General features: G+C 56.0%; 5 protein-coding genes across 5 annotated transcripts; 2 read left to right on the top strand and 3 right to left on the bottom strand.

The window, feature by feature from the left end:
- Positions 1–98: 98 nt before the first annotated feature.
- On the bottom strand, positions 99–2,032 carry MONBRDRAFT_26038 (uncharacterized protein; the record flags this gene model as incomplete). The annotated part of the gene is made up of 6 exons (XM_001746318.1): positions 99–185; positions 265–434; positions 500–574; positions 712–914; positions 1,002–1,094; positions 1,224–2,032. The coding sequence occupies 6 exons, from the start codon at positions 2,030–2,032 to the stop codon at positions 99–101; spliced, it is 1,437 nt and encodes a 478-aa protein (XP_001746370.1).
- Positions 2,033–4,139: 2,107 nt separating this feature from the next.
- Positions 4,140–5,488, top strand: MONBRDRAFT_37356 (uncharacterized protein; the record flags this gene model as incomplete). Its single annotated transcript, XM_001746439.1, has 2 exons — positions 4,140–5,038; positions 5,144–5,488. Exons 1-2 carry the CDS (start codon positions 4,535–4,537, stop codon positions 5,486–5,488), a joined length of 849 nt encoding a protein of 282 aa, XP_001746491.1. The 5' UTR covers positions 4,140–4,534.
- Positions 5,489–5,814: 326 nt separating this feature from the next.
- On the bottom strand, positions 5,815–8,864 carry MONBRDRAFT_37355 (uncharacterized protein). Its single transcript, XM_001746317.1, has 6 exons — positions 8,365–8,864; positions 8,234–8,285; positions 7,976–8,148; positions 7,205–7,884; positions 6,225–6,399; positions 5,815–6,139 (listed from the first exon to the last, which is right to left on the bottom strand). Exons 1-6 carry the CDS (start codon positions 8,434–8,436, stop codon positions 5,975–5,977), a joined length of 1,317 nt encoding a protein of 438 aa, XP_001746369.1. The 5' UTR covers positions 8,437–8,864; the 3' UTR covers positions 5,815–5,974.
- Positions 8,865–9,575: 711 nt separating this feature from the next.
- Positions 9,576–13,596, top strand: MONBRDRAFT_32701 (uncharacterized protein; the record flags this gene model as incomplete). Its single annotated transcript, XM_001746438.1, has 13 exons — positions 9,576–10,521; positions 10,553–10,631; positions 10,707–10,822; positions 11,003–11,056; positions 11,171–11,230; positions 11,319–11,652; positions 11,774–11,835; positions 11,939–12,071; positions 12,224–12,449; positions 12,588–12,690; positions 12,783–12,844; positions 12,967–13,036; positions 13,168–13,596. Exons 1-13 carry the CDS (start codon positions 9,679–9,681, stop codon positions 13,594–13,596), a joined length of 2,571 nt encoding a protein of 856 aa, XP_001746490.1. The 5' UTR covers positions 9,576–9,678.
- Positions 13,597–14,490: 894 nt separating this feature from the next.
- Positions 14,491–15,335, bottom strand: MONBRDRAFT_8805 (uncharacterized protein; the record flags this gene model as incomplete). The annotated part of the gene is made up of 3 exons (XM_001746316.1): positions 14,491–14,683; positions 14,782–14,926; positions 15,008–15,335. Coding segments are annotated over 3 exons (666 nt in total), but the record flags the coding sequence as incomplete, so codon positions are not given.
- Positions 15,336–15,473: the final 138 nt, after the last annotated feature.

Here is a 15,473-nt window from a genome sequence, read left to right as displayed (position 1 = left end):
AAAAGAGGGCGACGAAATGGCCCAGAAAAGTAAAGGAGCTTGGGAGGGAGGCTCCCGAGGAGTCCAGCTTCCTTGCAGATACTTACCAACTTTCTTCTTCAGTCTTGCAAGTAATTGCGCTGACGTAGGTAGCGGATGGTTTGCAACAAGTAGTTGGTTTCGCGACGGATCTGATCAGACACAAGCTATGGTGGGAAGTCAAGTTGAGTGAGGGCAGAACGATTCTCTGGACCATTCTTATAACATTCTAGACGCCGTGCTCACCATTTCCAGCAAGGTGGGTGGCCATTGGCGGTTTGAACGGTGGCTAGGCTTGTTGTTGCGATGGTTGTTCGCGCGGGGGTGGCTCTCGCGGTGTGAGCGACCTTGTCCCTGTCCTTCGGCAGCACCGGCTAGCGTGCGGAACAATTGCGCATTGCGATGAGCATGGCGAACTGACGGAGAAATGTCGGATTAGGGGAGGGGTGAAGTGAGCCGCTCTTGGGAAGCGCGTGCGGACCGAGTAGGGGGTTGGGGGCGGCAAATGTTTCCTGTGGTTGAGGGCCCTTGGCCGACATTTCCTCGGGTGCTTCGTCTGCAGTCATGGCCACATGCGAGCATCGGGTCATGGTGAGGTTTGGGGCTGGCTGTGGCCTTTTCGCCTTTTCTGGTCATTGTCATTGCTATTGTCTTATTGTGGCAAGGGCAGCCTGGTCACGCAGGTGGGCGCACCATCATCTTCATCGCGGTCCAGCGAGTCGGGGGGATTCGAGTCTGAGTCGGAGGCTGCATAATCGGCCACAAGAGCCAGCGAGGTGGGCTCGGATGCCGGGTTGGGGCCAGTCGTGTTTTGTTTTGCTGTGGATGGTGTTGGAGGTTCGGAGGTCTTGGTGCGTTTCGCAACAGGCATGAAACGCTTGTAGGCGGCAGACCATCTGTGCGCATGAGATGAGGGAGGATAGGCAAGGCGAGTCGTCAGTTCAGTTTGAAATTGAGGCAATGCACGGGGTTGAGGTTCCGACCTGAATGATTCTGATTCAGCCGCAATGCCTTGTTTGACCTTTTCCGAGGCCTCTTGCTGCTTGCGGGCCAGGTTAGCGGCGGTGGGATATTGACTGAGCAAAAGGGACAAAGGAGGCTCAGCGTTTGCTCTCTCATCAGCAGGCATTTAGCCGGCTGGTCTTTGCGAGCGAGAGCCAAAGCGGCGGCGTCCATGTCTCAAAAGGGGGGCGCGGGCGGCGTACCGACGGCGTTCGGCGCGCCAGGCTTCGATCTCCTCTGCGCTGTAGGCCCATACCACGGGCTTGGTGTTGGTTGTGTCTTGCTCCTCCTGGGTCACGACCAGCTTGGGTGAGAATGCAGGCTCAAGAATCACTTGCAAACAACAAAACAAAAAAAAAAAGTCCTTTGTTGCATGACACACCTCACTCTCAGTGCCGCTATGACTGGGAGCTTCGGGGCTGACAGGATTGTTGGCGGGTGCAGAAGGCACAGCTGTGGGGGACTGGGACTGGAGGGGTGTGTGCTCAACCGGGTTCTCATTGGTGGGGTTCATCGTGGGAGTGGCGCCACCGTGACCAGGGCTGCCGGCTGATTCACGACTGCGACCGCGACCTCGACCATGCCCACGACCGCGACCGCGACCGCGACCACGGGCGCTTCCGGGCTCACCCGCTGGTGGCAAGTTGTGCCAGGGCATCGGTTGGCCTTGATTCCGTGACTGAGACATGACGGGTCCACCAGGAAGGCCGGGAGGTGTCATAGCTTGCATGTGCATGGGGTGCTGCATCTGGTGCATGTGTTGCATCTGGTGCATGTGTTGCTGCATCTGCTGCATCTGGTGCATGTGCTGCATCTGCATCTGCATCTGGTGCATGTGCTGCATCTGCATCTGCATGTGCTGTTGTTGCTGGTGCATCTGGTGCTGCATGGGTCCAGGTGGCATGATGCCGGGGTGGTGGGGCATGGTCGTTGTCGGCGGTGGCTGGTGGCTCAGCCCCTGTGGGCCGCCCGGTCCGGGGAGCGGAGGCTGAGCTGCGCTCGTGGTCGCCATGGGCGGCTTTGCAGCACCGAAACACGCGGCACTATTCTTCTTTCGCCCTGCCAGCCAGGGAAACATGATATCTTTGTGTGCGTGATACCACGCCTTTCGATTCCTCCCCCCTCAAAGCGTCAACACCAAGCGCTCACGGGGCGATCAGAGCCGGCTGCCGTCTCGTCTTCGAAGGCGACCACGTGTGTGTGTGTGTGTGTGTGTGTGTGTGTGTGTGTGTGTGTGTGTGTGTGTGTGTGTGTGCTGGTGATGAGAGCAAGTCGCTTGCTGTCACACGGTGTGTCCCTCCAAGAGTATGACATGTTGGCAACAGGTGTTTACCCTCTTCTCAGACGTGTGCATTTTCGTGTGTGCTGAATTAAATTTTGTTGTTGCTTTATAGTGTTGTCATCTACTGTTGTTATATACTGTTTCGCACTGTGCAAGATATTGTTTTGGGCGTTGTCGTTGGAACTGCCGGCACGTGAAAACGGCACGAAAAGGAGGAGCAGTCTGCTTACATGTTCATCTGGCGTGAGCGGCAGGCAAAGGGAAGAAAAAGAAAAGCCAGAAACGCGAGTCGTCACGCCTGCCGAATGAAGGACTGCTGACAAAAGGGCCAAAAAGGGTTGGGGCGCTCGACACGTTGTTTTTGCGGGTTGAGGGGCATGTCCATTTTGTGTATCACGTCTCGCTCGGTCGGATCTCTTGCTGCTGTTGACGCGCGCTTTCGGCCCTGACCAGACAAGTCGGTGACGTATAGTGATTACAGCAGGCTGGACCCGTCATCACGTAGCTGAAGTGGTCAGGTGCAGTTGGGTACATTGGAATCCAATGCGTTTTGAAGTGCGTTGGCGGCTTGAGACCTTGAGATGATCGACACGTGAATTTTCACGCTGGCCGGCAGGGCTGCCGTTTGTCTTCATGACTGTGTTCACAGACTTGGTAACCAAACCCGATTCGATGCACCTCCCCGCCTCCTCCGCTCCAGTTCACAGTGGAGTCGTCCCTGCCCAATAGCGATGATGACAAAGCGTCGCAACTCGAGCGCAAGCAGCAAGAGTTGCGTAGCTAGGTTCTTTTGGTGCGAATCAAAAAGCGGGGTCTGTCCTGGTCCCGAAAGCGAGACCATTGACAATCGATTGTTGTGTTGTAAAGACACACAACCCACTTCATGCGCTGGTGGTGGTGTGTGAAGTGGAGAATGGAATGTCGCAGGTGGTTACAAAGATGTCCCACACAAACCCGTGCATCCCCATCATTCTGCCCCAACTTCGTATCATGTTTCCCCCCATACCATGGGCAAGAGTCCAAACATGTGCCTTGATCCTCTGCCCACGCCAACCACCTCATCTCCACCCATCATGATGATTTTCACCTTTACGCCTTTACGTGATGGTTTCTCGTTGTCCCATGCACGCGCTTGGTGTGACTTGTGTGCGTTGTTGTACAGAAGTGTATGCGTCCAACTCGCGGGGACGTGTCGCCTCCTGCCTTGGTTTCGTTCTGGTCGTAGTGTGGATGAGGTTTGGGTTTGGAATGGAAGACTGGCAGGAGTCATCAGTCCCAATCACTCGTGAACCGAGGCAGCTGGCCGGTCCTCGACCAGAAAAAGGTCACGCTCTTTGCTCCCGAGGCGAAAAGGAAAACTACGACCAGGACCAGTGATGCAGAGCATGCGAGAATGGCACTCATGGCCGGTCCTCGACCAGAAGAAGGTCACGCTCTTTGCTCCCAAAACAACGACGCGAATGGCACAGGATGTCCGCCCAAGTCCGACACTCAAACCCACTCCAACAAACCACCATTGCGTCGCCACCCGACTCTCCTAAACAAAGCCCGAGTCCCAGTACCCACACGGTTGACACCTTGGTATGGGTCGGCTCCATAGCACCCCCTTTTCGTGCGCGAGAATGTCTCTTGGCTTTCTGCCACCACACATACGTACGTTATGCTGCAGGTGTAGCTCGCATCAGGACCTTGCGGCCACTCCCCATACCAGGGTAAGAAGTGGAAAGCGCGCACAATAGAGGGAGAGAGAGAGAGAGAGAGAGAGAGAGAGAGAGAGAGAGAGAGAGAGAGAGGGCGAGAGAGGGCGAGGTGGTCATTTTTCACATTCAGACCAACCCGGCGATTTCGTCTCCTTCTCTACCTGTTCTGTGTTTTGATTCCTGCGCCCAACCTGTGGCTGACGGGTCAGTTCCGACGAACCGACCGCTTCCTTACGACAAGGCTGAACCATCCAGCCCTATATCGGCTGCCCGTGTTGGTTGCAGCTGTGATAGCGCCCCAACCGCACGTTCCTTCTCTGTCAACGCCCACTGCCCAACCCCGACGTCAACATTGCTTGCCGCCGTCTGCCCCAACCCCCAAACGGTCTCGACGCGTTGAACATACGCCGGGCGTCCCATCTCCCCCGATTGTCATTTTCTGCCCAGCCGGCTCCGACTTGTTCGTTGACCATTGGCCACAATTCGCTCGAGTTGTCGTGTTTGGCCAGCCATTTGCTACCCCATCGCCATCATGCACAGATCACGCAAAGCCCTGCCTGTCAATTGGAATTCATCCGATTTGATGCAGTTTGCTTCCTCTGCCTCGCTGGCTTCCTCAACAAGCTCTAGTCTGGGCTGCTCGTCCCCGACCCTGAGCTCACCCACCCTCAGCGGACCCCTGGCGAGCGGCGGCAGCCTCAGCTACGGCGCTCCGGCCTCCCCATCCTGCGATGGCCGCCCCACCCGCAAGCGCTCCAAGTTCTTTGGTGACGTAACCATCGACAGTTTTCAGGGCCTCGAGCGCCACCGTGCGCTCGAGACACACCGTCAGCTCAAAACCATCATTGTGGAGGGCACCGCCGAAGAGCTCGAGCGCTTGCTCGAACCGCTTGATTTCATTTGCAAGCCCGCCATCATCAATCACCTTGATGAGCTCGGGCGCACCCTCCTGCACCATGCCTGCTGCAACGCCCTCTTGGGCCACGCCGAAGTTCTCTTGCGCCACGGTGCTGATCAGAATCTCGCCGACAAAGACGTAAGCTGCAAATTCGTTCATGGCCCATGCATTGTGCCCCAGCAGATCATGATCATGCATATAACGCCACAGTCAGCTTACCGATTCCCCGCTTCGACTTTATAGTTGCAAAACACGCCTGCCCACTTTGCGGCTTGGAGCGGCAGCCTCAAGATGCTTCAGTGCCTGCAGGCCCACAGTGAAGTGGATCTGACCCGCCTGAACAAGGACAAGTGGACGCCTCTCCACTTTGCCGCAGCCTTTGGTGACGTGCTCATGACCGAGTGGATTTGGGGTGAAGCCCGGCAAGTCTTCGTGGCTCGCAAGTTTGACATGGCCTCCATGCGAGACACCCTTCTCAGCCGCTGCGAGCGTCATGACGATCGCTCCTATCGTCGCAAATTCGAGCGCATCCTCTGGCCCCTCCTGAAACAGGCAACCTCAGACGCCAACTTGGCCGTCCGCGATTGAAGCCCTCTCTTCGCCCGCAAAGCAGCTCTGCATACTAGGCAGCCTCTATTCTTGTCCACGCCGTGTGTGCTTTTGAGTCTTGGCTTGATGCCCTTTTCCCCATGTACTTCCCCACCCCCCCTTTCCTTTTTTTAACAGCCTCTTTTAAACGATGCGTTCTCGTCCCTTAGCCCTATTTAGCCCCCTAGCCTTAACCCCAGTTGTTCTCAAGTGTTGTGATTGATGAAAATGATCTTGTGTCGTTGAGATGCCAGCTACCTGTGTCGTGTAGCTAGCTTAATTGGATGATTGATGATGAAAAGCCCCTGATCATGCATGACACGGATACACGACTTCTTCAATTGCGGGGCCTGTACGGAAAAGGGTGTGGGCTTGCCATTTATGAACAGGTGGGTGCTTGAAACAAAAGAATCCCAAACGCAGCAACCTTGTCAAGGGCACAGTTTAAAGACACCAGGGTCAGCCACAAAACAACCCCATTTGGGTTTAGTGTCGCATATCACGGAGCTTGTCAGCCATGTTGCTGGCAAACATTTGCAGCTTGTCCACGCGGCGGGGCTTGGTACTGTCTGGTCGATTAAAGTAGGCGTCCGAGCTGATGCCGCCGGCCCCGGAAAAACGGTCCAAACGTTGCTGGCTCTCTTCGGGCGTCTACATCGGCAGGTGAGGCCAACATTCAATTGCACGCGACACAAGCCCACAAAACAAGAGTCATGCCAAGCCTCCACACGCGTACCTCTGCACGATTGAAAAACTGGTCCGATGAGATGCTTTTGCTGCTCGCGAAACGCGTTGTATCCCCACCGTCCACGTCAGACAATGGTGCGGCAGCGGGCGTGACCCGACGCGGGGGAGCCGAAGAGGTGGGTTTACTAGCAGCAGTGCGTGCTGGCGTTTTGCGCTCCTCGTGCCTGGTGGGACACAAACAAAAAGGTGGGCGTCAAGGATGGTCGTGGTAGACAGGCTTCCGAGCAAACTGCAAATAAGGCCGCTTTGGTGCCTCGTCACAACAAGTCACGCTCGCCAGAGAAGACCCGTTTCTTGTGTCAATCCCCCAACCCCCTGCCCAACTTGCAGCCAGGCGCGCGCGGTTCGGAGCCACCAGACAACCAAGACGCGACCAAAACAAACAAGATGCATGTTCAGATGCCCAGAAAGAAACAGCCCAAACAGCCAGTGGAAAAAAAAAAAAAAAGTCGATTGTCCTTCATGAATCAAGCGAGGATGGGGTGGGGTGGCGTTTGTCAAAAATGATGACCTTGCCCTGCTGCTCCTCATCACTCAGTCCACTAGCCAACACGCTGACATCTCCGTGCAGCTTCACTCATACAAAATCCCTCAGCAACCATGCGTGGCTTTTGTTGGAGGGGTTGTGCGTGCGGACGGGGTGGGAGCCATCGTTCCACAGTGCCATGCAACGGGCCAATGACCCTCCAACACCCAGGCCCTCCCCAACCGGTGGGCAGGCACGGGTATGAGTGCGCGTCGCGCCTACCGGGGTTGTTCAAAGTTGGAAAAGAAATCGTCCGTCTCACGAGAAATAGAGGTTGAGCCTAGCTCTCGCTCCAAGCCACCGAGGCCACTCGCACCATACCGGGAGCTGGGTTCCGCATCCAGAAAACCCCTGTTGCACGCAGGCCAGACAGATGTGAGGACGAGGGGGAGACAAGCACTCGAGGCGACGCGGAAAACGACGCAAAGACACGGCATGCTTACGTTTTTTGAGCCGGCGCGGCCTGTCCCGTTTGCTCAATCACCTTCATGGTGGTCTTGGAGGAGTGCGAGTGTACGTTGGATGTGCGACCGGCACCAAAGCCCATGCCCAAGCGTTCGGCCTGCTCACGCTTTGCACTGTCCATCTTGGTCACCTGGCGCTCCTGATAAACGAGGCGGGTGGAGAGGGACACTTCGGCCTCTTGCTGGCTAGGCTCAGCGGCTTGTTTGGCAGCTTCCTCCTCGCTCTGAATGACACGGCTCTCAGCCGCACTGAAGCTTTCCTTGTTGACCTTCTTGGCGCCCAGGCCGCCCTTCTTCTTGGCTCCGAGGCCACCTTTTTTGCCAGCCCCCAGGCCCTTCTTGGCGCCCAGACCTGAAGGTTTTCGGGTAGAAGTACTGGCCGTGGCGGCGCCGCTGGCACCATCGGCTTCGGCAAGCTTGAAGGTGGACGCACCAGAGTGGTCAGCAGGGGTGAAGCTGGAGAGCTTTGCGCCACCCTGGGTACCCATCACGGCATCGTGTTTGTCATCAAAGAAATCGACCTCGTCCTTGCCCGCACCTTCGGCTGTTTCGGGCTCAAACAACTCATCCTTGAGCTGACGCTGCAATGTTTCAGCATCGCGCTGCACCTGCTGACGGTACAGGGTGGCGGCGCGGCTGTTGTACTTGACGCGGGGATCCTAAACAAGGTGTAGACCACAGGGCGCGCGATGAAGATGCGTCATCTGCATAGCGACCACAGCAGGCTTTGCGTCCCTGCACGTGACTCACCTGCGAGTCAACGCCGTGGCTTTGAAAGAACGCCTTGGCCTTGGCGTTGCCAGACACCTGCATGTGACGCAGCTGATCCAGCGTCCACGAGTCTAGTCCACAGCTTCGGACAAATGACAAGTGCACGCCAAGGCTGCGGTGTACGCCCGAGCAGTTGAAGCAGAGGAAGATGCCTGCGGGAGACAACGGTGTTTCACCAGCACACATCAGGGTCCTGCTCATGACAGCTTCCCCGCCCGGTTGCACGAACGCACGTACCATAGGGAATGGACGTCCAGGTCGGGTTCTTGGCGGCACAATCAAAGCACACCTTTGGACAGAAGGGGTGAAAGGTTAGCCAGGCAGATCAGGCTTACGAGTTGCGGCTGGAACACCCGTCAAGCACCAACCTTGTTCGCGGCCTTGGCGCGCAGCTTGGCAAAAACGCGATCGCGGTCTTCCTTGCTCACTTCTTCCGGCATGATGCTGGTTGCAACGGACGGCTTTGAGGAGACAAGGGAAGAGTCAAAACTGAAAACGTGTTGGTTTGGTCACAGACTAAAAGCTTGAATGCCTGCACCCGCGCACGCGTATGCACACCAAGCACAGCTCCCCTCCAGCCAGCAAGCCACAGAGCAGGGATACAACAAAAAGGCGGCCAAGGGGTCTGAGGCCGAGTCGGTCAGGTCCCAGGGACAGTAGTTCACCACTGCACAACACACGTCCCTCCTCCAAAGGCACAAAGAGAGAGAAGAGAGAGAGAGAGAGAGTTGAAGAGAGAGAGAGAGACAGAGAGAGAGAGAAAGAGAGAGAGAGTTGAAGAGAGTTGAGAGAGAGTTGAAGAGAGAGGGTTTGAGAGAGAGTTGAAGAGAGAGGGTTTGAGAGAGAGAGACAGAGAGAGAGAGCTTAAGTTTGAGAGAGAGAGAAATAAAGAGCAAAGACACAAAGGAAAAGACAGAGAGAGAGAACGTCTGTCAGTGTGTGGTGTTGGACAACAAAAAGGAGCTGGTCACAACAGCTGTTGTGATTGACGTTGTTTTCCACCGCCCCCTCCTTGAACGGTAGACCTGTTTTCAAGTCGAGTCGCACGGCCATGAAGACCTGCGGGCTCATGCCTGGGCCAAGTGGATCCTCTACTCCCTTGTCGATGGGCTCGGCGCTGCCATTTGACAGAGCCCGCCGCTTGTTCCGGTCTGTTTGTGCGTTATGGGTGTAACACTATCAAACTCGGGTCAAAAGTTGGTGCCCAACAATACAAATTTCCCTTACACAACCAATTCAACTTAAGAGGATACCAATCAACTTTGCACCAGTGCGCTCAACTGACGAAACCAGTGAACGTGGTTCCAAAACCAATCAACAAAGTGTGATATATGGCACAGTTTCACTAAGCACCTGTTCGTGAGTAAGTGGAGCTGCTGCTGTTGCTTCTTCTTCAGGGCAGCGGCGGTGGGCTCGGACCTCTGGCTGTCTTGCTGCTTGGCTGTCTTGCTGTCTTGCTGTCCTGCTGCTTTGGTGACTTGCTGTCTTGCTATTTTGCTGCTTTGGTGCCTAGCTGCTTTGGTGCTTTGGTGCTTTGGTCACTTGCTGCCTTTTTGACTCGTTGCGGTGTGGGCTAGATTACAACTTTGCCTTTCTACGTCTCGCTTCTGCGTCGCCAAGGAGGCAGGCCGTGCATCCCAGGCGTGGGCTGAAAGCTCGCATGCCTTAGGGCGTGGAGCCCCATGCCGCCCATCTCTGCACGCTCTTGGAGCAGCTCTTCGGACAAGCAGCGCCTCAAGTTCCATGAAACCGAAGCTTCCCGAGCCTCAGCAGTCGCCTCTGCTTCCCAGCACTCGCACCGTCACTCCCACACGCACTCCCGCCGTCCCTCGCAATCACACGACGACAGCAGCCGGGGCCAGGACCGTGAGCAGCAGGCCCAGACGTTGGCTCAAGTGAAACGCTGGGAGAAGAAGGAGAAGAAGCGCAAGAAAAAGGCCAGGAGAAAGGCCGAAAAGGCCGAGAAGAAGCAAAAGAAGCACAAGCGTCACCACCACGACAACGACGACCACGAGGAACACCGCCACGGCAGCGCATCTAGTAGCCACAAGGGCCAACATACCAAAAAGCCCAAGCTACTGGGCACTCCAATCTGCCCACCGGACACCTCTGCGACCAACTCCTGGCGCGTATATCCCAACCCCGCAGCCATGACCTCCCAGACGAGCCAGAACGAGCCGGAAGTGCCACCGCCTGCAAATGGGTCGGGGTCCACCCCTGCCTCCACCCGCGCCAGTGAATCCAGTGATTCTGGCAAATCCGCCACCGCCCCACCCGCTCCACCAAGCGCAAGCTCCGATGATGAACAGGAGCCCGAAGGCCCGCCGCGTCCCGGCCATAAGCTGGCTTCACTCCTGGCCGCCGACCCTGCAGACGCCGGAGAGCCAGCGAACCAGGACCCAGCTGCAGACGCCGGCAATGCCAGCGCACAGCAAGGGCACGAGTCGGACGAAGACGAGGACCATACTCCGGGCTACTGCATTGAATGCGAGGTACCTCTATATTTGGCCCTCGCTAAAGTCACGGTTTGCACCCGTCTCATAAAGTCTGTCTTAGGAGCGCCCCGCCACGCTGGAATGCCACGAGTGCCAGGATGAATATTGCCCACAATGCTTTCAATCCCTGCACCGAAAAGGTTTGACTTGTCATCAGACCCAGCCGTCCTCTTGCTGGTACGCGTTTGTTCATGCCTTGCCCACGCACATCTTAGGGCGGCGGGCCGGCCACTCTTATGAGCGAAAACCAGCCACAGTTGCGCCGCGCCAGCTGGTTTCGGCTGCGGTCATTCACGATCAAGCCGTCGAAGGGAATGACCAGTCTCGCAAGGTTTGTTCATAATATCATCCGATATTCACCCATGCAAAATGCTGGCTCATCGGACGTGAGCATGCTGCACGCCAACATGACACAGTGGTCCTCAAAACAAACAACAGCCCAAAGGGTCACATCAGCTCGCTCAAGAACCCCCCTCTTTCACTCCCATGCATGCGTTTTGGGACGATACAGGAGACAGAACTGGACTCGTTTCAACTTCTCCAGCTCGAGCGTAACAGCCCCGAGGTCAGACTGCGTGCTGCATCTCTGCCGTAGACTGGGAGGAGATTGGGTTTGTTCAGGTTCCATTTCCAACAACGATGTACTCAGCGACCTCGATTCCCCCTTTTGCACTTTTAGTGGTTTGTTGAACGAGCGAAGCACATTCCCGTTCGCCTGAAGCACCAGCAACGCTCCACGGTTCGACCTCTTCTTATGACCCATTTCCCTCGATTGGCCCGTGCTACGCCCGCCACTCATTGCGTGGGTCCTCTACGTTTTGAAATAGTTGCGCTGCGTGTTGGCCGCGCTGGCCATCTCTTCGTACACGGATGTTGTGGATCAGCCAGAGCTTAACAAGCCTGCGCGCCGCCTTCGCGCGATTGCCACAGAGATCACCTCCTTTTTGACAGGCATCGCTCTGGCCAAGAGTCAGTCCCATCTCCTCTCAGGATTGCCGGGTCGGCAGAAACCTGATCGCCTGCTCAAATCCTATTTTGTGCACGTGGACATAGACTACGACGTCGGCGTCAAGTTAACCAAGGAACAGAGCTTTGCGCGCTATGCCGAGTTTTATGCCGGCAGCCTGGAATATGTGCGTCGTTACAAGATCATGAACCCGGGTAAGTCCACAAAAAAGCCCACCTGCCCCTATTGAGCGCATGGACCACGCTTTTGTTTTTAGACGCTCGGCTGGAGCCCCGCTGCGACGTGCTGCTGTTGCTCACAACATCTCGTCTACAGAGCTCATGCGTACACAGTACGGCAAATTGATCCACCTTTTGCAAGATTTTGCCTCGCCCGAGGTTCGCTGCTGTGTGGTGGTCGCTTGCAGCTGTACTTGCGTCCCAGTGGGCTTGAATCGGACCAGCTTGCTCATCTTGGTTGTTCAATTATGGTCGGCTGCAGGTGCAAGATTGCTTTGAGATGCAACCCATCAAGGATATCGAGACCGTCTACAGCTGGCTAGATAGTCACGGTGTGGCTGACGTGCTCCTGGAAAAGGATCTCAAGACAGCCACAATGGAGATTCTTCCTGAAGGTTCGACCCTGGATTGTGTGCCTTTGAAATCACACACGGGCGTGGGCGTCGTCCTACTCTGAGTCCAGTCCCGCGCTAATCTTGATCACCATCCGGTGACAACTCGCTTGGGCCTGCACTTGCTCTGATGCTGCATCGCACGCAACTTTCAGGCAAGCCGCGGCATCAGATTCAACAAGAAATCAAGGCCAAAGAAAGTGCTCAGGAGCGCATCGCTCGCAAGTATGCAGGTGGCTCTAGCAAGTTTAAGGATGACATCAAGTGGTGTCTATACTCCATGTCCGACAACAACAGCTTTTTGCGTGTCAATCGCTTTCCCGTGGATCGTATGCTGGGCTTCTTGCGCCGCTTCTTTGACCCGGAGAACATTGAGAAATCGTAAGCATTTGGTTTGAGCCTGCGCTCTCACAACAATACTTGGCTATTGCCTCTGTCTTTGCTGTGTGCACGAATGGTGCTCTTGTGGGACTTGCGTCAACGCTTAATTCTGGTGTCTCTTTGAATCCATACCATCAGGTTTGACCTCAGCATTGCAGCGGGCCAGGGTTCAGCTCGGCTGACACATTCACACCAGCATCAATACCATTACGTTTATCAAACTCTGGCGTTGTGGAGCAAGGTCTGTTCACGTGTGTGGACATTGTCTGTCCGGTCTAGAGGCGGCTCTTGCGTGGCGGGCTCTAACACGCATTGCTGACAACTCGCGTATAGATCCTGGATGACTTCTTTCGCCTATGGCACCTGGCTGAACAGGACTTGCTCGATCCGCGCAGGTTGGTTGTCCAAAGCCAACCCGTTCTCACGGCGTTCTTCTCACGCGGTGCAAGCAAGCACCTCAGCCGCTGCAAGAGGCCATCTCATCATCTCCCCTTTTTTTTGTTCCTCCTCTCTCCAGCTACAAGCTTGTTGACACGGGACAGGGACACCAGCGGCAAAAACGCGCACCTCGTATTGAAGCTGCCATGGTAGGGGCGGCATGTTTCATATGTCAAGCGTTTGTTTTGGTGGCTCGTCATCTGCTGTGGATAGCAGCCTTGGCCGCTCTATCTCGTCAAGTGTATTCACGAGTTCTTGTTTTCATGCTCTTCTCCTGTAGCGTGCTATTCTTCAGCAGACCCAGGCCGAGCTGGGCACCTGGATCGGCAGTTCGGTGATTCACTTGGGCGACAACAACGTGCCCAACGCTCTCATTTTCATCGACAAGTATACGCAGGTGGCCAAAATTCTCGGCCCCATTGCCCATACGTTGGCGGCCTTGCCTGGTTTGGCCGAGAAGCGCGACGTGCAAACCTGGATCGAGTCGACGTATGGCAACGTGGAGACGCTGCAAAAGACCATCTGCCACGACTTCTTTTCCAAAGGCTTTGATGGCTCAGGAGCCGACAACTTTTACGACGCGGGTTCCTGTATCGATGGGCGCCTCACTTCGGCGTGGAATTGGTGCCAGCAACTACCGCAAAAGCGGTTCTACGCCGCGTTCAGCTTGGCAGGCTTTACGTCTTTTGATGGCGAGTTTCAAGATTAAAACCTTGGTCTGCAATGCTTGTGTGTACTTGCCACGTCAGCCGTACGCCATTCTTGGGCCACAAGGGTGGCGCGGAGTTTTCCGTTTGTTCAAGATGAGGGCCTTGCAGGCAAAGTGACCCTTGGCTGTTCTATTTTCAATTGCATGTTGTCTCGGGATAAAAAATAAGAGTGTACTGTACAACACACAAGCACCCTCAGTTGAAGTCCAGGTCAACAGGAAGGGGACGTGTCTGGGCTGTTGGCAATGGAGCGACTGTCACTTGAGCAAAGCGGCAAAAGGGTTTTCCTCAGCGGCTTCCTCGTCAACAGCCGAGCTGTCCACGCGGGACACGGCGCTGGCCAGGGGCTCAGCTGAGGTAGCGTGGGCAGCAGCATTCTGTTCTTGCTCCAAGACGACATCCAGCGGCTGCGATGCTACGGCAGCCGCTGCCGGTGCAGCTGCACCAAGCTCTCCACGCTGCCGACGCCAAGCCTCTTCACCACTTTGTCGACCTTGCAGTTCTTGAGCAGCCAGCTCACGGCGCACATCCTCGTCTAGCTCAACCTGCTCGGCTTGCCTTCGAGCTTCCAGCTCTTGGCGCCGGCTTGGGGAGAGTCGGCCTTGCAGCTGGGTAGTACCGCAAAGATGCATCAGACTGCCTGTACGTGCTTTTGAAAGAGAGAGACACGGCCGAGTGCAATGTACCTGAGTGTTGATAAAGTGCAGGGTTTCGCGGAGCCAGTCTTCGGCCACTTGAGTTCGTCGCTCAAGCGTCTCGCCGCGCGTTCCGCTGTACCGCCAGATAACGTCGGCCACCTCCTCGTACGTAAAAGCAAAGATATACGATAGCTTTTTGCCTGCACGTAGTGTGGGCCCGTTGTATGCAGACAAGAGCTGTGAATGCGGCCGCGATCAACCAAATGCTCTGATGTCTTGAGTTAAGCAGCAGCCCAGCTTGCGGTTCTTACCCCAGCCCGTCTCGTACATGCGCGGCGTATCACATGCATTCTCGCATGGATCACAATGAAGCCAACGACCTTGTGCGTCGCTGTACACCTCCGCCCAGACGTGGTCCGTGTAATCGAAAATGTAACGCGTTTCAAAACTGCAATGCAACAAGACGGTGCGGCATGAAAAATCACGGTTTGAAGGCTTGCTGAGCGCGCGCAGCGCAACTGAAAGGCAAGAGGGCAACGGGCCAACCTCAGCGCACGAGCACATAGGACGAAACAGTTGGCCCATTCTCCGCAACGACCACGGCGAGATTGCAGCAGTTTGCCCGGATGGTTATAGCGCGGGAAGCGGTTGGCAAACCCGCACGTCTTGCATCGATGAAGCTCGACGCGATCTGCCCGGAACCCGTATCACTGATTGTGAGGACACGAGGGGCACTCGCTTATGACGCACGAACCCCGCAGAAAAGACGTACGTGCGCCCCAGCGTAAATCATCATCCGTGGGTGCTACCCCCCCTTCGACGTGCGTCTCGCCGTTGCAATTGGCGCAAGGCAAAGCATTGACCCAGGTGAAGAATTCGTTCTTGAACCAAGCAAGCAGCTCAAGCAGCAGCCGATCACGTTCCGACCTTGGAGCGTTCCAAACAATGTGAGTGAAATGAGCTTTGGAGAACCCGGGCGAGGCCACAGGTGGAGCAGAAAAGGAAACAGACCGCTCGGCCACATCCTCTCGGCTGCTGGCGCGCTCCTTCAGCGTCGTGATGGGAATGCATGCTCTTGCCTCTGCCTGCAGCGACGGGCTCTGTCAGCAAGAGGAAGGAGGCGGGCTGTCAGTCAAGCACCCAGCCACGTGATGCATCGGGTCCCGGGCAAAGATGAGTAGAAGCGGGGCAGGACAGGAGCGAGCTGACTTCGTATTCGTGCATTTTGCGCTGCAAAC

Source organism: Monosiga brevicollis, genomic scaffold (assembly GCF_000002865.3).
Source record: "Monosiga brevicollis MX1 MONBRscaffold_12 genomic scaffold, whole genome shotgun sequence".
Lineage (NCBI taxonomy): Eukaryota > Choanoflagellata > Craspedida > Salpingoecidae > Monosiga > Monosiga brevicollis.
Note: the sequence above shows the minus strand (reverse complement) of the source record. Positions and strands in the feature narration are given on the sequence as shown.